The sequence below is a fragment of the Megalobrama amblycephala genome, linkage group LG14, assembly GCF_018812025.1.
Source record: "Megalobrama amblycephala isolate DHTTF-2021 linkage group LG14, ASM1881202v1, whole genome shotgun sequence".
Lineage (NCBI taxonomy): Eukaryota > Metazoa > Chordata > Actinopteri > Cypriniformes > Xenocyprididae > Megalobrama > Megalobrama amblycephala.
This window is the reverse complement of record NC_063057.1, coordinates 2,437,957-2,455,456: the sequence shown is the minus strand read 5'-3', so window position 1 is coordinate 2,455,456 and position 17,500 is coordinate 2,437,957. Positions and strand designations below refer to the sequence as shown.

Sequence of the window (17,500 nt, the reverse complement as noted above, 5' to 3'; positions counted from 1 at the left end):
GATTCATTAATGAATCACTCTGAGCAATTAATTCCTACCGTTAAGTTTCTATTAATTTGTGATTGCTGGATAAAGGCTTTTTAACAACCATTTTGATTCGTTAATGAATCATTCAGATTCATTTAAAAGAACTGATTGTATGAGCAATGAATTCCTACAGTGACATTTCTAATCATTTGTGAGTGCTGGATAAGGTTTTTTAAGAAATATTTTGATTCAGACTGATTCGTTAATGAATCGAATCAATTATTTTTGTTTTCTGGATACAGATTTTTAAAACTATTTTAATCCAGACTGATTCGCTAATAAATCATTCAGATTAATTGAAAAGAACCAGCTTTTTGAGCAGTGAATTCCCACCGTTTGTACATTTGTGAGTGAGAAGGTTTTTTAAATCAACCATTTTGATTCGGGCTGATTCATTAATAAATTAATCCGATTCACAGAAAATAACTCTTTTTGATTGATGTTGCCACTTTTTGAACAATGAATGAATTCCCATTATTAAGTTTCTATTCATTTGTGATTGCTAGATTTGATAGATCATTTTGATTCAGACTGATTCGTTAATGAATCAAATAACTGATTTTTTTTTAGTGATGAATTCCCGTTGAGATGTTTCTATTAATTTGGGTTTTGCTAGATACAGAATTTAACAATCATTTGATTCAGACTGATTCGCTAATGAATCATTCAGATTCACTTAAAAGAACTAACATTTTAAGCAATGAATTCCCACAGTGACATTTCTAATCAGTTGTGATTGCTGGATAAGGATTTTTAACAACCATTTTGATTCAGAATGGTTCACTTATGAATCATTCAGATTCACTGAAAAGAACCGACTCAAAAGAACAGTTCATTGAAAAGAACCGACTCAAATTGAACAATACGCTCACAAAATGAACATCACTATGACTTCCAAGCACGTTTTACTCTACAAAAGCTCTTCAGAAGAACAGTATCTAGCTGATGAAATATTTGAGAGAAACCAGAAAGCTGCCTATATAAAAAATGAAAAATGTCTATTCACTACAGAAAATTCCATGACTTTTCCAGGCCTGGAAATTGCCATCATAATTCTAGGTTTTCTATGACTGTGGGGAGCCACCGTTTAAATATAGAAATCATAAGAATACAGCAGCAAAACTTGATCTTTGAATCTAAAGGTCAATGATAGAATGGAAAATGGTCACCAATAAATAAATAAATAAAGACTGGACTAATATAATATCCTGTCACCATTTAGTCGACTTATTTCTTCAAAAATTTGTTTTTTTCCTTTTTTTTTTTTTTTTTTACAAAAAGGCTGAGCAAAAGATCATTGAATAATTCCCTTTAGGAGGCGGAAAAAATATGAAAATGCTCCAAAAGTGCAGAACACTTTTTAAGCATCTCTATGCAAGTGTGAACCATTACATCTCAGATAAGTAGAAATCTGAATCTAAAACCCATTCAAACCATGTAATACAGCAACAGTTGTAGCTGTTACTACCCACTCAAACACGTCAACAAATCCCTGACCAGACCTACTAGCTGTCAGACGGTCAGAGCTCATAAAAACGAGGTGTTAAGAACCAAACGTACACACAGCAACCAGACGTGCTCTTAAAAACAATCCATACGATCTAAAGCCTCTGCTGAACCGCATATGAACACATCTGTGTGCTATATCTACAGTACAATCACTGAGCGTTAAACACCCATTCTCCTGTTCATCACATCACACTGCTGTCGTATAAACAGATTCATTCATATTCGGATGCATGGATTCAATGACAGATTGAGATCAAGTCTTACCTGCTCAGATGACGATGAGATCAGGGTAGACATGCAAAAGAGAGAAAGAGTGTGCGGTTAGTGCTTGAGTCCTGAGAGGAAGGTGAGACACAAATCAACATCACATCAGCTCAACACTGCCCTCATCTGGACACGCAGCTGACATGAGGATCTCATTACATATGCAGGATTCACTGCAGTCATGTGCCACCTTTACATTGTAGAAATACATCTGATATTATCTGAAGAGTGTATGAGAGGTGTGTTTCCATGTCAAAAAACAAAAAAAAAAAAAAACAATGGCACTGTACAAGGGTGCTCTGAGTGGTTGTCTGGTTGTTGCTATGCGGTTGCTAGGCGGTTGCTAGACTTGTTACTTACAAGTCTCTATTATATTCTGGTCTTGGGTCCTTCAACCCAAGACTTCTTTTCGTTTAAGAAAAAAAGAGATCTGCTGTCTGATGCAGAAATGCATTTTCAATTGAATTTTAAGGAAATAGAATTCAAGTGAATCAAAATTCAAAGAAACTCCAAGAGAATGTTATTATTGAACTAGAACAGGAAAATTTGTCTTCACAAACTTTAAAGACAGACAGACAGACAGAACGACAGATAGACAGAACGACAGATAAATACAACGACAGACAGATATTTAGAACGACAGACCAACAGACAGACAAACAGACAGACAGATAGATAGACAGATAGACCGACAGACAGATAGATAGAATGACAGACAGACAGATAGATAGATAGACAGATAAATAGACAGACAGACAGATATTTAGAACGACAGACCAACAGACAGACAAATAGATAGAACGACAGACAGACAGACAGACAGATAGATAGAACGACAGATAGAACGACAAATAGATAGATAGACAGACAGATAGATATTTAGAACGACAGACCGACAGACAGACAGACAGAAAGAACGACAGACAGATAGATAGATAGATAGAATGACAGACAGACAGACAGACAGACAGACAGATAGATAGACAGATAAATAGACAGACAGATATTTAGAACGACAGACCAACAGACAGACAAATAGATAGAACGACAGACAGACAGACAGACAGATAGATAGAACGACAGATAGATAGAACGACAAATAGATAGAACGACAAATAGATAGATAGACAGAAAGAACGACAGACAGACAGACAGACAGATAGACCGACAGACAGATAGATAGATAGATAGATAGACAGACCGACAGATAGATAGATAGATAGATAGATAGATAGACCGACAGACAGACAGATAGATAGATAGATAGATAGACAGACAGACAGACAGATAGACAGATAGAATGACAGACAGACAGACAGATAGACCGACAGACAGATAGATAGATAGATAGATAGACAGACCGACAGATAGATAGATAGATAGATATAGACCGACAGACAGACAGACAGACAGATAGACAGATAGATAGACCGACAGACAGACAGATAGATATTTAGAACGACAGACCGAAAAACAGACAGACAGACAGATAGACAGACCGACAGACAGACAGATAGATATTTAGAACGACAGACCGAAAAACAGACAGACAGACAGAAAGAAAGAACGACAGACAGACAGATAGACCGACAGACAGACAGATAGAATGACAGACAGATAGATAGACAGACAGACAGATAGACAGACCGACAGACAGATAGATAGACCGACAGACAGACAGATAGACAGACAGACAGACAGACAGACAGATAGATAGATAGATAGATAGACCGACAGACAGACAGACAGACAGATAGACAGATAGATAGACCGACAGACAGACAGATAGATATTTAGAACGACAGACCGAAAAACAGACAGACAGACAGACAGACAGATAGACAGACCGACAGACAGACAGACAGACAGATAGACCGACAGACAGACAGATAGAATGACAGACAGATAGATAGACAGACAGACAGACAGACCGACAGACAGATAGATAGAATGACAGACAGATAGACCGACAGACAGACAGATAGACAGACCGACAGACAGATAGATAGACAGACAGACAGACAGATAGATAGAATGACAGACAGACAGACAGATAGACAGACAGACAGACAGACAGATAGATAGAATGACAGACAGATAGATAGACAGACAGACAGACAGACCGACAGACAGATAGATAGAATGACAGACAGATAGACCGACAGACAGACAGATAGACAGACCGACAGTCAGATAGATAGACCGACAGACAGACAGACAGACAGACAGATAGATAGATAGACAGACAGACAGACAGACAGACAGATAGATAGATAGATAGATAGATAGATAGATAGATAGATAGATAGATAGATAGACAGACAGACAGATAGATAGATAGAACGACAGACAGATATTTAAAACCTCAGACCGACAGATAGATAGATAGATAGATAGATAGATAGATAGATAGATAGATAGATAGATAGATAGATAGGACAGACAAATGAATAGATGGATGGGTGATAGAATGATAGAACTACAGACAGACAGACAGACAAATGGATGGATGGATAGACAGAACGACAGACAGAACGATAGATAGACTTTTCATATTTTCTTTACACTCTTCTGTAGCTGAAGGAGTAATAAAATTAAATATATGAATAAAACATTTAATAAGGGGAATTTTTACTCTCTTGATGGTCTGTTTATTGTTTTTCCCAATTGGTTCAGGAGCAAAATAAAAAGGGAAATGATTCCCTCTGGTGGACAAACGCTGTTATCACAGACAGATCTGAAAACAGTAGAAGTGTCAGACTCTTCAGTAGCAACACTTACTGTCACAAAGGCTGTAAAACGGTTTAAAGATTTCATTTTCCCCCTTGCACTTCATGCAATAGCAAAGATTTTCAGAAGGATTTACAGCGTACGAACACTGTTCACAGGCACATCAGTGATTCATTTACTTCAAGTGTCCGATAATAGGAGGGTTACTGAACACCCTGGTCACGTGATCTCAAATAGGCGGCCAACCTTATGTAGAATAAGAGAACATGTCACCGCTGTCTCAAGTGAGTGTGATTTTTGTGGAAAAATAACTCCTACTGAATCTCTCCCTGCCAGAAATAGAGTTCAAGAGATGACTGACTTATTAAGAGGAATAAATCATCAGAAATGTTCATGTGTGGTGATTTCCTGTGCCAAACACTTGCTTAGTCACGGCAGTGTAAATTCTGCTAAAAATGAGCCAACATCCTCCTCCGCAGGTTCAGTCAAAAGATTACAGCACTTCTGCAGATGATTTGTAAGACCCTCCTTCTGTGATTTATGAATCACATTCATCAGTTTCCACACACTCAAAAACAGCTTCACTGAATCAGTTCAACGGAATCAATTCGGGAGTTTGAATCGTTTATCTTCGTCAGCTATAAATAAAATGTTGAATGTAGAGTAGCATAGTTGCTTTAGACAGACTGCACCAAAATCATTCAACAAATACTCTCCTGTCAGAAAGACAACACACCAGACCCTGATCACACACGCATTTCCCATCACACCCTGCAGACTGCAGAGAGAACAGCTGCTCAGGACACAGTCGAAATATGTGCCAAACTAATCAAGCTAAATGAGCTGTGCGCTCACAATTCACAGCAACACCACAGAGACACATCCAGTGTTCATTTTTACACCATTTTCCGTTTGCTGTAGTCTTTTGATGAAAATGTTAAATAATTTAAGTGTCAAATATTTACCAATAAAATGCAACAAAATAAACTGTCCTTGAGAAAATGCAGCATATAGTGAGAATAATGAAGTATCAGCGACTCCAGAGATGATCTCAGCATGACTTTGCACTGTTTATCCAGTTTTGGGTATTGCGTCACATGTAGTGTGTTTTTAAGACTATCATCTTTCCTACAGGAAGAGTGTGGCATGAATGATGATTGGCTGTGGTAAGAATGCATGTGATGCTTCTCACCTCGTCAAGAGTGTCACTCTAATCAGCGTCAGCAAGGGCGAATCTATCTTTAGCATCTCTGAATCCATACATCATGCTTTTCTGATGTGGAGGACAGAGAGAAGAAAACCTCTCAACACCTGAGCATATGATCACACGCTGAACCACTTCATACTGTATGCTGAGCTGACAATCAAAATGAAACTTCTACTGATGAAAGACTGTGAAGTAAACTTGTCTTCTTCAGAATAACGTTAATCGTGCGCAATAATGAATGCATCTGAAATGCATTTTTGACTTTAACACTGATTGTGAATCTAGTTGTGAATCTAGAGTCATTTACTGACTCTTCTGTTCAACACAACCTGAACTCAGAGTATTCACATGTGAACATTTGTTTGCTTCAGGCATGTAATTCAGGCAGCCCTGGGCACTTATAAGAAGATAAACGAGTTTAACACAGCAATATATTGCACAGATATTACATAACACCTTTTCTCAGACGTTTTACTGTCAGCAGATTGCAAAATAATGGTTAAACTGAATAAACAAGTCATTATAGATTAGGACATGCAGAACAGTCCATGTGTGAGTGATGATTCTAGACTAGTTGCTGGAGATTGTACCAGAAGAAACATTATGTTGTCAAATGTCAAACCAAAATTGTGTCCCAAATCACGTACTATACACCATGCACTTATACATTATCCATTCCACTTATACGCTATATACGTTAGGCACTTATACGCTATTCACTTATGCACTCATATGCTATGCACTTATAAGCTATGTACTTATACGCTATGCACACTATGTACTTACATATTATGCACTTATACGCTATGCACACTAGGTATTTATATGCTATGCACTTTTACGCTATGCACACTATGCACTTATACGCTATGCACACTATGTACTTATATGCTATGCACTTGTAAGTTATTTACACTATGTACTTACATATGTACTTATACGCTATGCATACTATGTACTTATATATTATGCACTTATACGCTATGCACACTAGGTATTTATATGCTATGCACTTTTACGCTATGCACACTATGCACTTATACGCTATGCACACTATGTACTTATATGCTATGCACTTTTACGCTATGCACACTAGGTATTTATATGCTATGCACTTTTACGCTATGCACACTATGCACTTATACGCTATGCACACTATGTACTTATATGCTATGCACTTGTAAGTTATTTACACTATGTACTTACATATGTACTTATACGCTATGCATACTATGTACTTATATATTATGCACTTATACGCTATGCACACTAGGTATTTATATGCTATGCACTTTTACGCTATGCACACTAGGTATTTATATGCTATGCACTTTTACGCTATGCACACTAGGTATTTATATGCTATGCACTTTTACGCTATGCACTTGTACGCTATGCACACTATGTACTTGTACGCTATGCACACTATGCTCTTACATGCTATGCACTTTTACGCTATGCACACTATGTACTTATATGCTATGCACTTGTAAGTTATTTACACTATGTACTTACATATGTACTTATACGCTATGCATACTATGTACTCATATATTATGCACTTATACGCTATGCACACTAGGTATTTATATGCTATGCACTTTTACGCTATGCACACTATGCACTTATACGCTATGCACACTATGTACTTATATGCTATGCACTTTTACGCTATGCACACTAGGTATTTATATGCTATGCACTTTTACGCTATGCACACTATGCACTTATACGCTATGCACACTATGTACTTATATGCTATACACTTGTAAGTTATTTACACTATGTACTTACATATGTACTTATACGCTATGCATACTATGTACTTATATATTATGCACTTATACGCTATGCACACTAGGTATTTATATGCTATGCACTTTTACGCTATGCACACTAGGTATTTATATGCTATGCACTTTTACGCTATGCACACTAGGTATTTATATGCTATGCACTTTTACGCTATGCACTTGTACGCTATGCACACTATGTACTTGTACGCTATGCACACTATGTTCTTACATGCTATGCACTTTTACGCTATGCACACTATGCACTTATACGCTATGCACACTACGTACTTATATGCTATGCACTTGTAAGCTATGCACACTATGTACTTACATATGTACTTATACGCTATGCATACTATGTACTTATATATTATGCACTTATACGCTATGCACACTATGTACTTATATGCTATGCACTTTTACGCTATGCACACTAGGTATTTATATGCTATGCACTTTTACGCTATGCACACTAGGTATTTATATGCTATGCACTTTTACGCTATGCACTTGTACGCTATGCACACTATGTACTTACATGCTATGCACTTTTACGCTATGCACACTATGCACTTATACGCTATGCACACTATGTACTTATATGCTATGCACTTGTAAGCTATGCACACTATGTACTTACATATGTACTTATATGCTATGCATACTATGTACTTATATATTATGCACTTATACGCTATGCACACTATGTACTTATATGCTATGCACTTTTACGCTATGCACACTAGGTATTTATATGCTATGCACTTTTACGCTATGCACACTAGGTATTTATATGCTATGCACTTTTACGCTATGCACTTGTACGCTATGCACACTATGTACTTGTACGCTATGCACACTATGTTCTTACATGCTATGCACTTTTACGCTATGCACACTATGCACTTATACGCTATGCACACTATGTACTTATATGCTATGCACTTGTAAGCTATGCACACTATGTACTTACATATGTACTTATACGCTATGCATACTATGTACTTATATGCTATGCACACTATGTACTTATTCGCTATGCATACTATGTACTTATGCTATAAACTTGTAAGCTATGCACACTATGTACTTATATGCTATGCACTTTTACGCTATTCACTAGGTATTTATATGCTATGCACTTTTACGCTATGCACTTGTACGCTATGCACACTATGTACTTACATGCTATGCACTTTTACGCTATGCACACTATGCACTTATACGCTATGCACACTATGTACTTATATGCTATGCACTTGTAAGCTATGCACACTATGTACTTACATATGTACTTATATGCTATGCATACTATGTACTTATATATTATGCACTTATACGCTATGCACACTATGTACTTATATGCTATGCACTTTTACGCTATGCACACTAGGTATTTATATGCTATGCACTTTTACGCTATGCACACTAGGTATTTATATGCTATGCACTTTTACGCTATGCACTTGTACGCTATGCACACTATGTACTTGTACGCTATGCACACTATGTTCTTACATGCTATGCACTTTTACGCTATGCACACTATGCACTTATACGCTATGCACACTATGTACTTATATGCTATGCACTTGTAAGCTATGCACACTATGTACTTACATATGTACTTATACGCTATGCATACTATGTACTTATATGCTATGCACACTATGTACTTATTCGCTATGCATACTATGTACTTATGCTATAAACTTGTAAGCTATGCACACTATGTACTTATATGCTATGCACTTTTACGCTATTCACACTATGCACTTATACACTATGCACTTATACACTATGCACTTGTACGCTATGCACACTTTGTACTTACATATTATGCACTTATACGCTATGCATACTAAGTACTTATGCTATGCACTTGTACGCTATGCACACTATGTACTTACATATTATGCACTTATACGCTATGCATACTAAGTACTTATATGCTATGCACTTGTACGCTATGCACACTATGTACTTACATATTATGCACTTATACGCTATGCACACTATGCACTTATACGCTATGCACACTATGTACTTATATGCTATGCATTTTTACGCTATTCACACTATGCACTTATACGCTATGCACTTGTAAGCTATGCACACTATGTACTTATATGCTATGCACTTTTACGCTATTCACACTATGCACTTATACGCTATGCACACTATGTACTTACATATTATGCACTTATACGCTATGCACACTATGTACTTACATATGCACTTATATGCTATGCATACTATGTACTTACATATTATGCACTTATACGCTATGCACACTATGCACTTATACGCTATGCACACTATGCACTTGTACGCTATGCACACTATGTACTTATATGCTATGCACTTGTATGCAATGCACACTATGTACTTATAAACTATGCACTTATGCACAATGCACTTATATGCTATGCACTTGTACACTATGCACACTATGTACGTATATGCCATGCACACCCATAGGCTGCAAAAATCCTGCACGGAGCCGAGCATCCCTACAACATGTTATTAAAAACAAACTAGTTGTGCTGCAACATTCTGGGCACACAGTTTCTCTCTCTTTCAAGGTTTCATAACACAGCTTTCAGTAGATTAATGAACATGTAAGTGGATAAATGTGTGCATTCAGGAGCAGGGCGCATTTCATTCCTGAGGCAGTGACACTACAGCGCTCGAGTGCGGAGGGAGGTCAGCATCGGGCGACGAGGTTAATATCAGCTCAGAGCCCCGAAACGCAACCGGTGACTGATTTAGTTCATTTGCTCCATTGTGTGCGGATCCGTGAACTGCATGTCTCGTGAAACGTGGGGAGATTCCTAGGAAACCTTGAGGAACGAGAGCACTCGCTCTCCACTCAGGCTACAAAAGAACGAAACAAATATTAATAATCATAATGTCATATGTAATTGTTCTCATTCTCCTTCAGATCCATTCCTATTCCTCTTGGTTCTGAGATGCCGAAAGAAATCGTGTCAGTTCATAACTGATTCAATCTTTCATCTGACTGTTTTAACCGAGCAGTTACGGGAAATTGGATCCGTCTGTGGGCTCGCAGTACCAGACGCTCTGTTATTACGCCGATAAAGTGGCTTAATCATAACACTGAGAATCATTATTATCAGATTATGATTAGAGTATAATCATCTCTGATGACCATCCCCGTGGAAAGCTAAAATGATTATGTTACATAAATATGTCTAATATGGATCTGTTTATACAATTTATCAGATGATTTTATCTTAAACGCCTCTAATGTCACTTAAATGAGCATTTAGAGTGTTTTAATGCATGAAACAGACATGCAAAATGCCCATGTAGTCGAAGAATGTCCCAATTCCATCCTTTATCCTTCATAATGTCAATAAAAAGTTTTAACTAAAGAGCAGCAGCTGGATGGGAAGCAGAATAAGAAACAGATCCGTAAACATGCTCTTGTAGGATAAACATCGCTCTTCTCTGTTGTTTTTCAAAGGAAATGCACATGTTGTGTTGACTAGTTAAGAGTGTGTAAATGTGGGTGTGGATCGACCCACCGCTCTGGGATTACAAACTTGGCTCGTGTGTTAAAAACAGCACGGCGTGTTCTTCAGCGCACACATGTGGAGAGTCAAACAAACATTTAGAGCATGAAATCTGGGCGACAGTTAAACGAATGCACAAACAACTCACTGCAAAGTTACTGTGAATCACTAATTAGTCATTCAACTAACAAAGACACCCAGAGTTCTTTAATTACAGGAGTAACAAAGGTTAACATGACTAATTTAAGGACTTTTAATACTAGGAAAGCATACGAATGGCTGACTAGCAACAGTCTATTAGATTAGAAGTTAACAAGTGAGTTTACCCAATAATCTGTGCAGTAACTATTTCCTCCTGGTATTAAGATGAGTTTTGGTCGATCAGATCACAAGTAGACACATTCCCATTTACACCTGGTGTTTTAATCCGTCTCTTTTGTCCACTTTCATCCACTTTTGTCCTGATTTCTTCGAGGGAAGGGTAAATGTATGGGCTTTTTCAGATCTTTTGATTTAATGGACAAAAACTCAGCCATTTTTTTGTTTTTATTTAGTAATATTAATAATAATTATAATAATAATAATTATTATTATTATTAAAAATAAAAATGTAATGTAAAATAAAATTATTGAGTGTTTTTTACAGTGAAATATTACAATTGTAATGAGTTTTTTAGTTTTTTGTTTTTACTTAGTAGTAGCAGTAATATTTATTATCAAATTATTATAATTTGTTTTATTTTTTACATTTATTTATTTTACAGTAAATATTACAACAGTATTATATCTTAATTTGTTTAGTATTTTTGTATGTTTTTATTTCATTATTATTATTATTATTATTATTATGTAAAATAAAAATGTAATATAAAATAAAATAATTATACTTTTTTTTTTAAAAACTATATTTTTCCAATGAAATATTACAATAGTAATGTTTCTTATTTTGTTTTTTAGGTTTATTTTTTGGTTTTGGTTTTACTTAGCACAAGTAGTAATAATAATAATAATAATAATAATAATATTTATTATTATAAATAAGATTTTTTTTTAGATTTTATAGTGAAATATTACAACAATATTATATATTATTCTGTTATTTATTATTTTTGTATGTTGTTATTTAATAATAATTATAATAATAATAATAATAAATATTATTATTATTATTATTATTATTATTATTATTATTATTATTTTACAGCCATATTAATATATATATATAAATAAATATGGCCAAAATCATGCAGCCCTACAAACAAGCAGAGCAAACCTAGATTTTTTTTAAAATAGCATTTTAATTACAGTCACAATCAATTTAAATTTTTCCTCAAATTGTGCTGCCCTAGTCCTAAGCATTGCATTTTAACATGACATATCAATAACCCAGTCAAATAGTAAAAATAAACACAAATACATCTTAAGAAGGCTGTCTGACTGAAGACTGGTGGACAAAACAAAATAGATTAGCTGTAAAGGGCATCCTTAAATCCTTAAATGTGGCTAGTAAATGATTACAAATTGTATAGTTTTTATCCAAATTTGAACCTACAACCTCTTAGTTACCAGCCCAGACGCTTAACAACAAAGATGCATGACCATTTACACCATATATCAGCTTTAAGCATTTTCTTTAGCCGTCTGCTACAAGAAGAGAGATGTTCCAGCCGCCCCTTCAGAGCAAGAGAATAATGTCTACATCCCTCTTCCAGGCCGTTATGTAAGACAGAGATCGCAAGGCATCGTCTCTCTCCACAAACTCCCGCGCAGGTGATAAACGGCGTGCAGATGCAGACCAGCGTTTAGCGAAGAGAAAAATTCCCATTTCGCCCATCCTCAAACACGCAGCGCTCTCGTTCCCCAAAGCGTTCTCCCTCCATCATCAGCGTTTCCCGGGCATTAGCATCGCTTGATTAATCATATCTGCGAGACGCCGCAGTAGCAGACAGCAGGACGGATGGAAACACACCTGTTGCGTGATTGAGCATCGGTACGAAGACACCGATCAGAAAGCGAACAGTGCTCTGCAATGGTGACAATATGGTGCAAGAATGAGGTCGTTTCGCAGACATGAAACTGAATGCACATGTTAGCGTTTGGACTGAAGTCATGGACTGAGTGTCTGGTGTTCGGCTCCAGAGGGGACGAGTCCGCCTGTTCCTCCATGAATAAGACATGGAGACAAATGTTCTCACATTCAGCCCTGCCAGAGCAGACTCGCGCTCTAATGACTCATCTGAATCAGATTCATGTCCTGCGCGCTAGTGCTAGTGTTCGACTGATACAGGGCTTTTCATGGCCACTGATGATGCCAATATCTAGAAGGTGAACGATGGCGATACAGTTTAATGGTAGCAAATATGCTGAATAACATTTATTAGTTTTCTTTGGTGAGAAAAAACTCATTTATTAGTACTGTCCAGCTAAAAGCAACCAGTCAAATCATCATAGCAACTACCCAGGATGACCTAGAGACCCCTAAGCAACCAGCCAAAACACCCTAGCAACCACCCAGTATGCCCTAAAAACCATATACTGTGGCAGCCAGTCCAACTTCGCTAACCACCACCAGAATGCCTGAGCAACCTGCCTAAGCACACTATAAACCACTCATAATGCCCTAGAAACCATATAGCAACCAGCCAAAACACCCTAGCAACCACCCAGTATGCCCTAGAAACCATACTGTAGCAACCAGTCAATCCTCGCTAACGACCACCAGAATATCCTAGAAACCCACCTAAACACCATTGAAACCACTCAGAATGCCATATAGCAACCAGCCAAAACACCCTAGCAACCACTCTGAATACCCTAGAAACTGTATACTGCGGCAAACAGTCAAACCTCGCTAACGACCACCAGAATGCCCTAGAAACCCACCTAAACACCATAGAAACCACAGAAACCATATAGTAACCAGCCAAACCTCCTTAGCAACCAGCCAAAACACCCTAGCAACCACTCTGAATACCCTAGAAACTGTATACTGCGGCAAACAGTCAAACCTCGCTAACAACCACCAGAATGCCCTAGAAACCATATAGTAAAAGCCAAATCTCTTTAGCAACCAGCCAAAACACCCTAGAAACTGTATACTGCGGCAAACAGTCAAACCTCGCTAACAACCACCAGAATGCCCTAGAAACCATATAGTAAAAGCCAAATCTCTTTAGCAACCAGCCAAAACACCCTAGAAACTGTATACTGCGGCAAACAGTCAAACCTCGCTAACGACCACCAGAATGTCCTAGAAACCCACCTAAACATCATAGAAACCACTCAGAATGCCACAGAAACCATATAGTAACCAGCCAAACCTCCTTAGCAACCAGCCAAAACACCCTAGAAACTGTATACTGCGGCAAACAGTCAAACCTCGCTAACGACCATATAGTAACCAGCCAAACCTCCTTAGCAACCAGCCAAAACACCCTAGCAACCACTCTAAATACCCTTGAAACTATATACTGTGGCAAACAGTCAAACCTCGCTAACGACCACCAGAATGCCCTAGAAACCCACCTAAACACCATAGAAACCACTCAAAATGCCACAGAAACCATATAGTAACCAGCCAAACCTCCTTAGCAACCAGACAAAACACCCTAGCAACCACTCTTAATACCCTAGAAACTATATACTGTTGCAAACAGTCAAACCTCGCTAGAAACCCACCTAAACACCATAGAAACCACTCAGAATGCCATAGAAACCATATAGTAACCAGCCAAAACACCCTAGCAACCACCAAGAATGCACTAGAAACTATAGACTGTGGCAAACAGTCAAACCTCACTAACGACCACCAGAATGCCTTCACCCACCTAAACACAATAGAAACCACTCAGAATGCCACAGAAACCATATAGTAACCAGCCAAACCTTCCTAGTAACCAGACATAACACCCTAGCAACCACCAAGAATGCCCTAGAAATGAAATACTGTGGCAAACAGTCAAACCTAGCTAACGACTACCAGAATGCCCTAGAAACCCACCAAAACACTATAAAAACCATTCAGAATGCCCTAAAAACCGTATAGTAACAAGCCAAACCTTCCTAGTAACCAGACAAAACTGACAAGAATGCCCTAGAAACTATATATGTGACCTGATCCAGCAAAATGAGTCACAGTGACCCAAATTTCAAAATTGAGATTTTGGTATCAATGGAAAGATGAGACAATAAGCTTTAAAATGATATCCTAGTCAAAGTTGAATGGTTTTAAAGATATACCCATTTGAATTATGGTCGTCTGCCCTCTTTTTCAAATTGAAAACCTGAGAAAATCGCTTTTAAAGTTTTTTGCCCGTTTTTTTGTTGATATCTTTCAAAATCCATTGCATTTAAAGGGATAAACTATTTATTTTAAAGCTTAATTTGACCAAAGACATTTTTATATATATAAATGCTAAACCAGGCTGAAGCTCAAATTATTTTAAAGTATTTATTTGAATTAACCCTTTAAGACCTGAAGGCTTTTTTAGAGGTTTTTTTTTTTCCTGAGCAACACACACAAAAGTAAAGACTCATAACTCCAAAACTGTAGCAAGGAGAGTCAAAAGGTAGGTATCATTTGATAGAAAACATTTAAAATTTTAAGAAAATATAAATTACATTACATTTGGACATTTTCTTGCTGAGGAACAGCTGATAAAAGACAAAAATATATATACTTTTTTTTAAAATAATTTTTCTTTTTTTTTATTTGACATGGAATAACTCAAGAACACAATAAGATCGCTAAAAAAATCTTTTTTGGTGATGCTCTCCTATATGTGAGCTGCATCTGGTTCAAATTTAGTGGTGATAGCATAAAGAATAGTTTGAAAAATTGTTGTTCATTTTTTCCGCAGCCAGGTGGCGCCAACGGGCGGTAAACTCCGGTTTAGAGGTGCTTCTCAGTACTCGTTAGGAGTTTTTCAAAATGGTTAGATGCATTAAAAAGAGGAGATTCTAAGCTTTAAAATGATATCTATTTTGTGTTATTCCACGTTGGAAAACGAACATGGATGGGTCCGGGAACATTGGATACACACTGCATCCCGGAGAGATGAGAGACATGTTTTTAGCCAAGTATGTTAAATCATTCCGTGAGTAATATCTTGTGATCTACACAATATATTATATTGATTTTGGATTCATTTTAATCCTGAGAGTCTGCTTTAAATATTGATGTGCCATTTTTATGATCTGTGCATTTTTCATGAAGTTATGAGCACGTGAAATATACATACTTGTATTCAGTTAGCTGCTGTGCTGTTTTTGTTGTAAACGCATATTACTCAGACTCATTAGAGGATGAAAACAATGCAACAGAAGCATGGTGGAGGCTTGATATGAAAGCTTAAAGTCTCTGGTTTTGTATGCAAAAAGAATTTTTGTGCTACCTATATGGATTCAATTTTATTGGCTTTTAAAGAGAGACACGCAAATGGGAGTTTTATTTTATAAGGCGCGCTAGTCTGACAGGAGGATGGCTGGACCGATCGCGTCCCTGTCAGTCGAAACGGGGCTTCCCATTGTTAAAAAAAATCAGCGTTTAGGTCAGTGTGTTTCTAAGCTTTTTGATTGGTTCTATACAACGTGTAACACCATATTTGTAGAGCAGAGATAATACCATTTCAGGGGATACCGGGAAATGCTCATAAGTGACGAGAGGAGTTGAGAAGTTAATTTCCAGCGAATTTAGTAAAACCATGTCAAATTCAATTGCCATTTAAATACCTTTACTCAATTATCTGGACTACGAAACTTTGGGAGATTATTTTTGAAAGTCTGTTCTTTGAAATTAGCTTAAAAAAAAAAATCGATTTTTTCATTGTTTTTCCACATTATTGGCCCATATCTTAAAATAGAACGTTGCGACTTCCGACTCATTTCGCCAGATCGGGTCACATATTGTGGCAAACAGTCAAACCTCGCTAACTGCAACCAGAATGCCCTAACAACCAACCTAAACACCATAGAAACCACTCAGAATGCCCTAGACATATATGGTAACCAGTCAAACCTCCTTAGCAACCAGCCAAAACACCCTAGCAACCACTCTGAATACCCTAGAAACTATATACAGTTGCAAACAGTCAAACTTTGCTAACGGCCACCAGAATGCCCTAGAAACCATATAGTAACCAGCCAAACCTTCCTAGCTTTTCTGAGAGTTTCAGACAGTCAGCTAAGTCACACCATGCCGTTTGTACACTGAAAATATAAAAGATAAAAAATGTAAAATCATGAGTCTTCTAATCTGATCACCAATAATAATAATTTGTTACAATTATATAGCACTTCTCTCGGCACTCAAAGCACTTTGCATATGGAAGGGGAAATCTCCTCAAACACCACCAATGAGCAGCATCCACTTGGATGATGTGACGACAGCCATATTGTGCCAGAACGCCCATCACACAGCAGCTTATTGG

The 17,500-nt window shown here is 37.1% G+C and overlaps 1 protein-coding gene across 23 annotated transcripts in view; it reads right to left on the bottom strand.

Moving 5' to 3' along the window:
- The window catches only part of plekha5 (pleckstrin homology domain containing, family A member 5), a 183,663-nt gene that overhangs the window by 108,968 nt on the left and 57,195 nt on the right, over positions 1 to 17,500 (bottom strand). The window contains exon 4 of one of the 23 annotated variants that reach the window (XM_048155925.1): positions 1 to 1,800. This exon is cut by the window's left edge and continues 981 nt beyond it. The exons of the other annotated variants lie outside the window; for them this stretch is intronic. Coding sequence (XP_048011882.1) covers positions 1,797 to 1,800 — 4 coding nt within the window. The 3' untranslated portion in view covers positions 1 to 1,796. The remainder of the gene's footprint in view (positions 1,801 to 17,500) is intronic. 23 annotated transcript variants of the gene reach the window in all.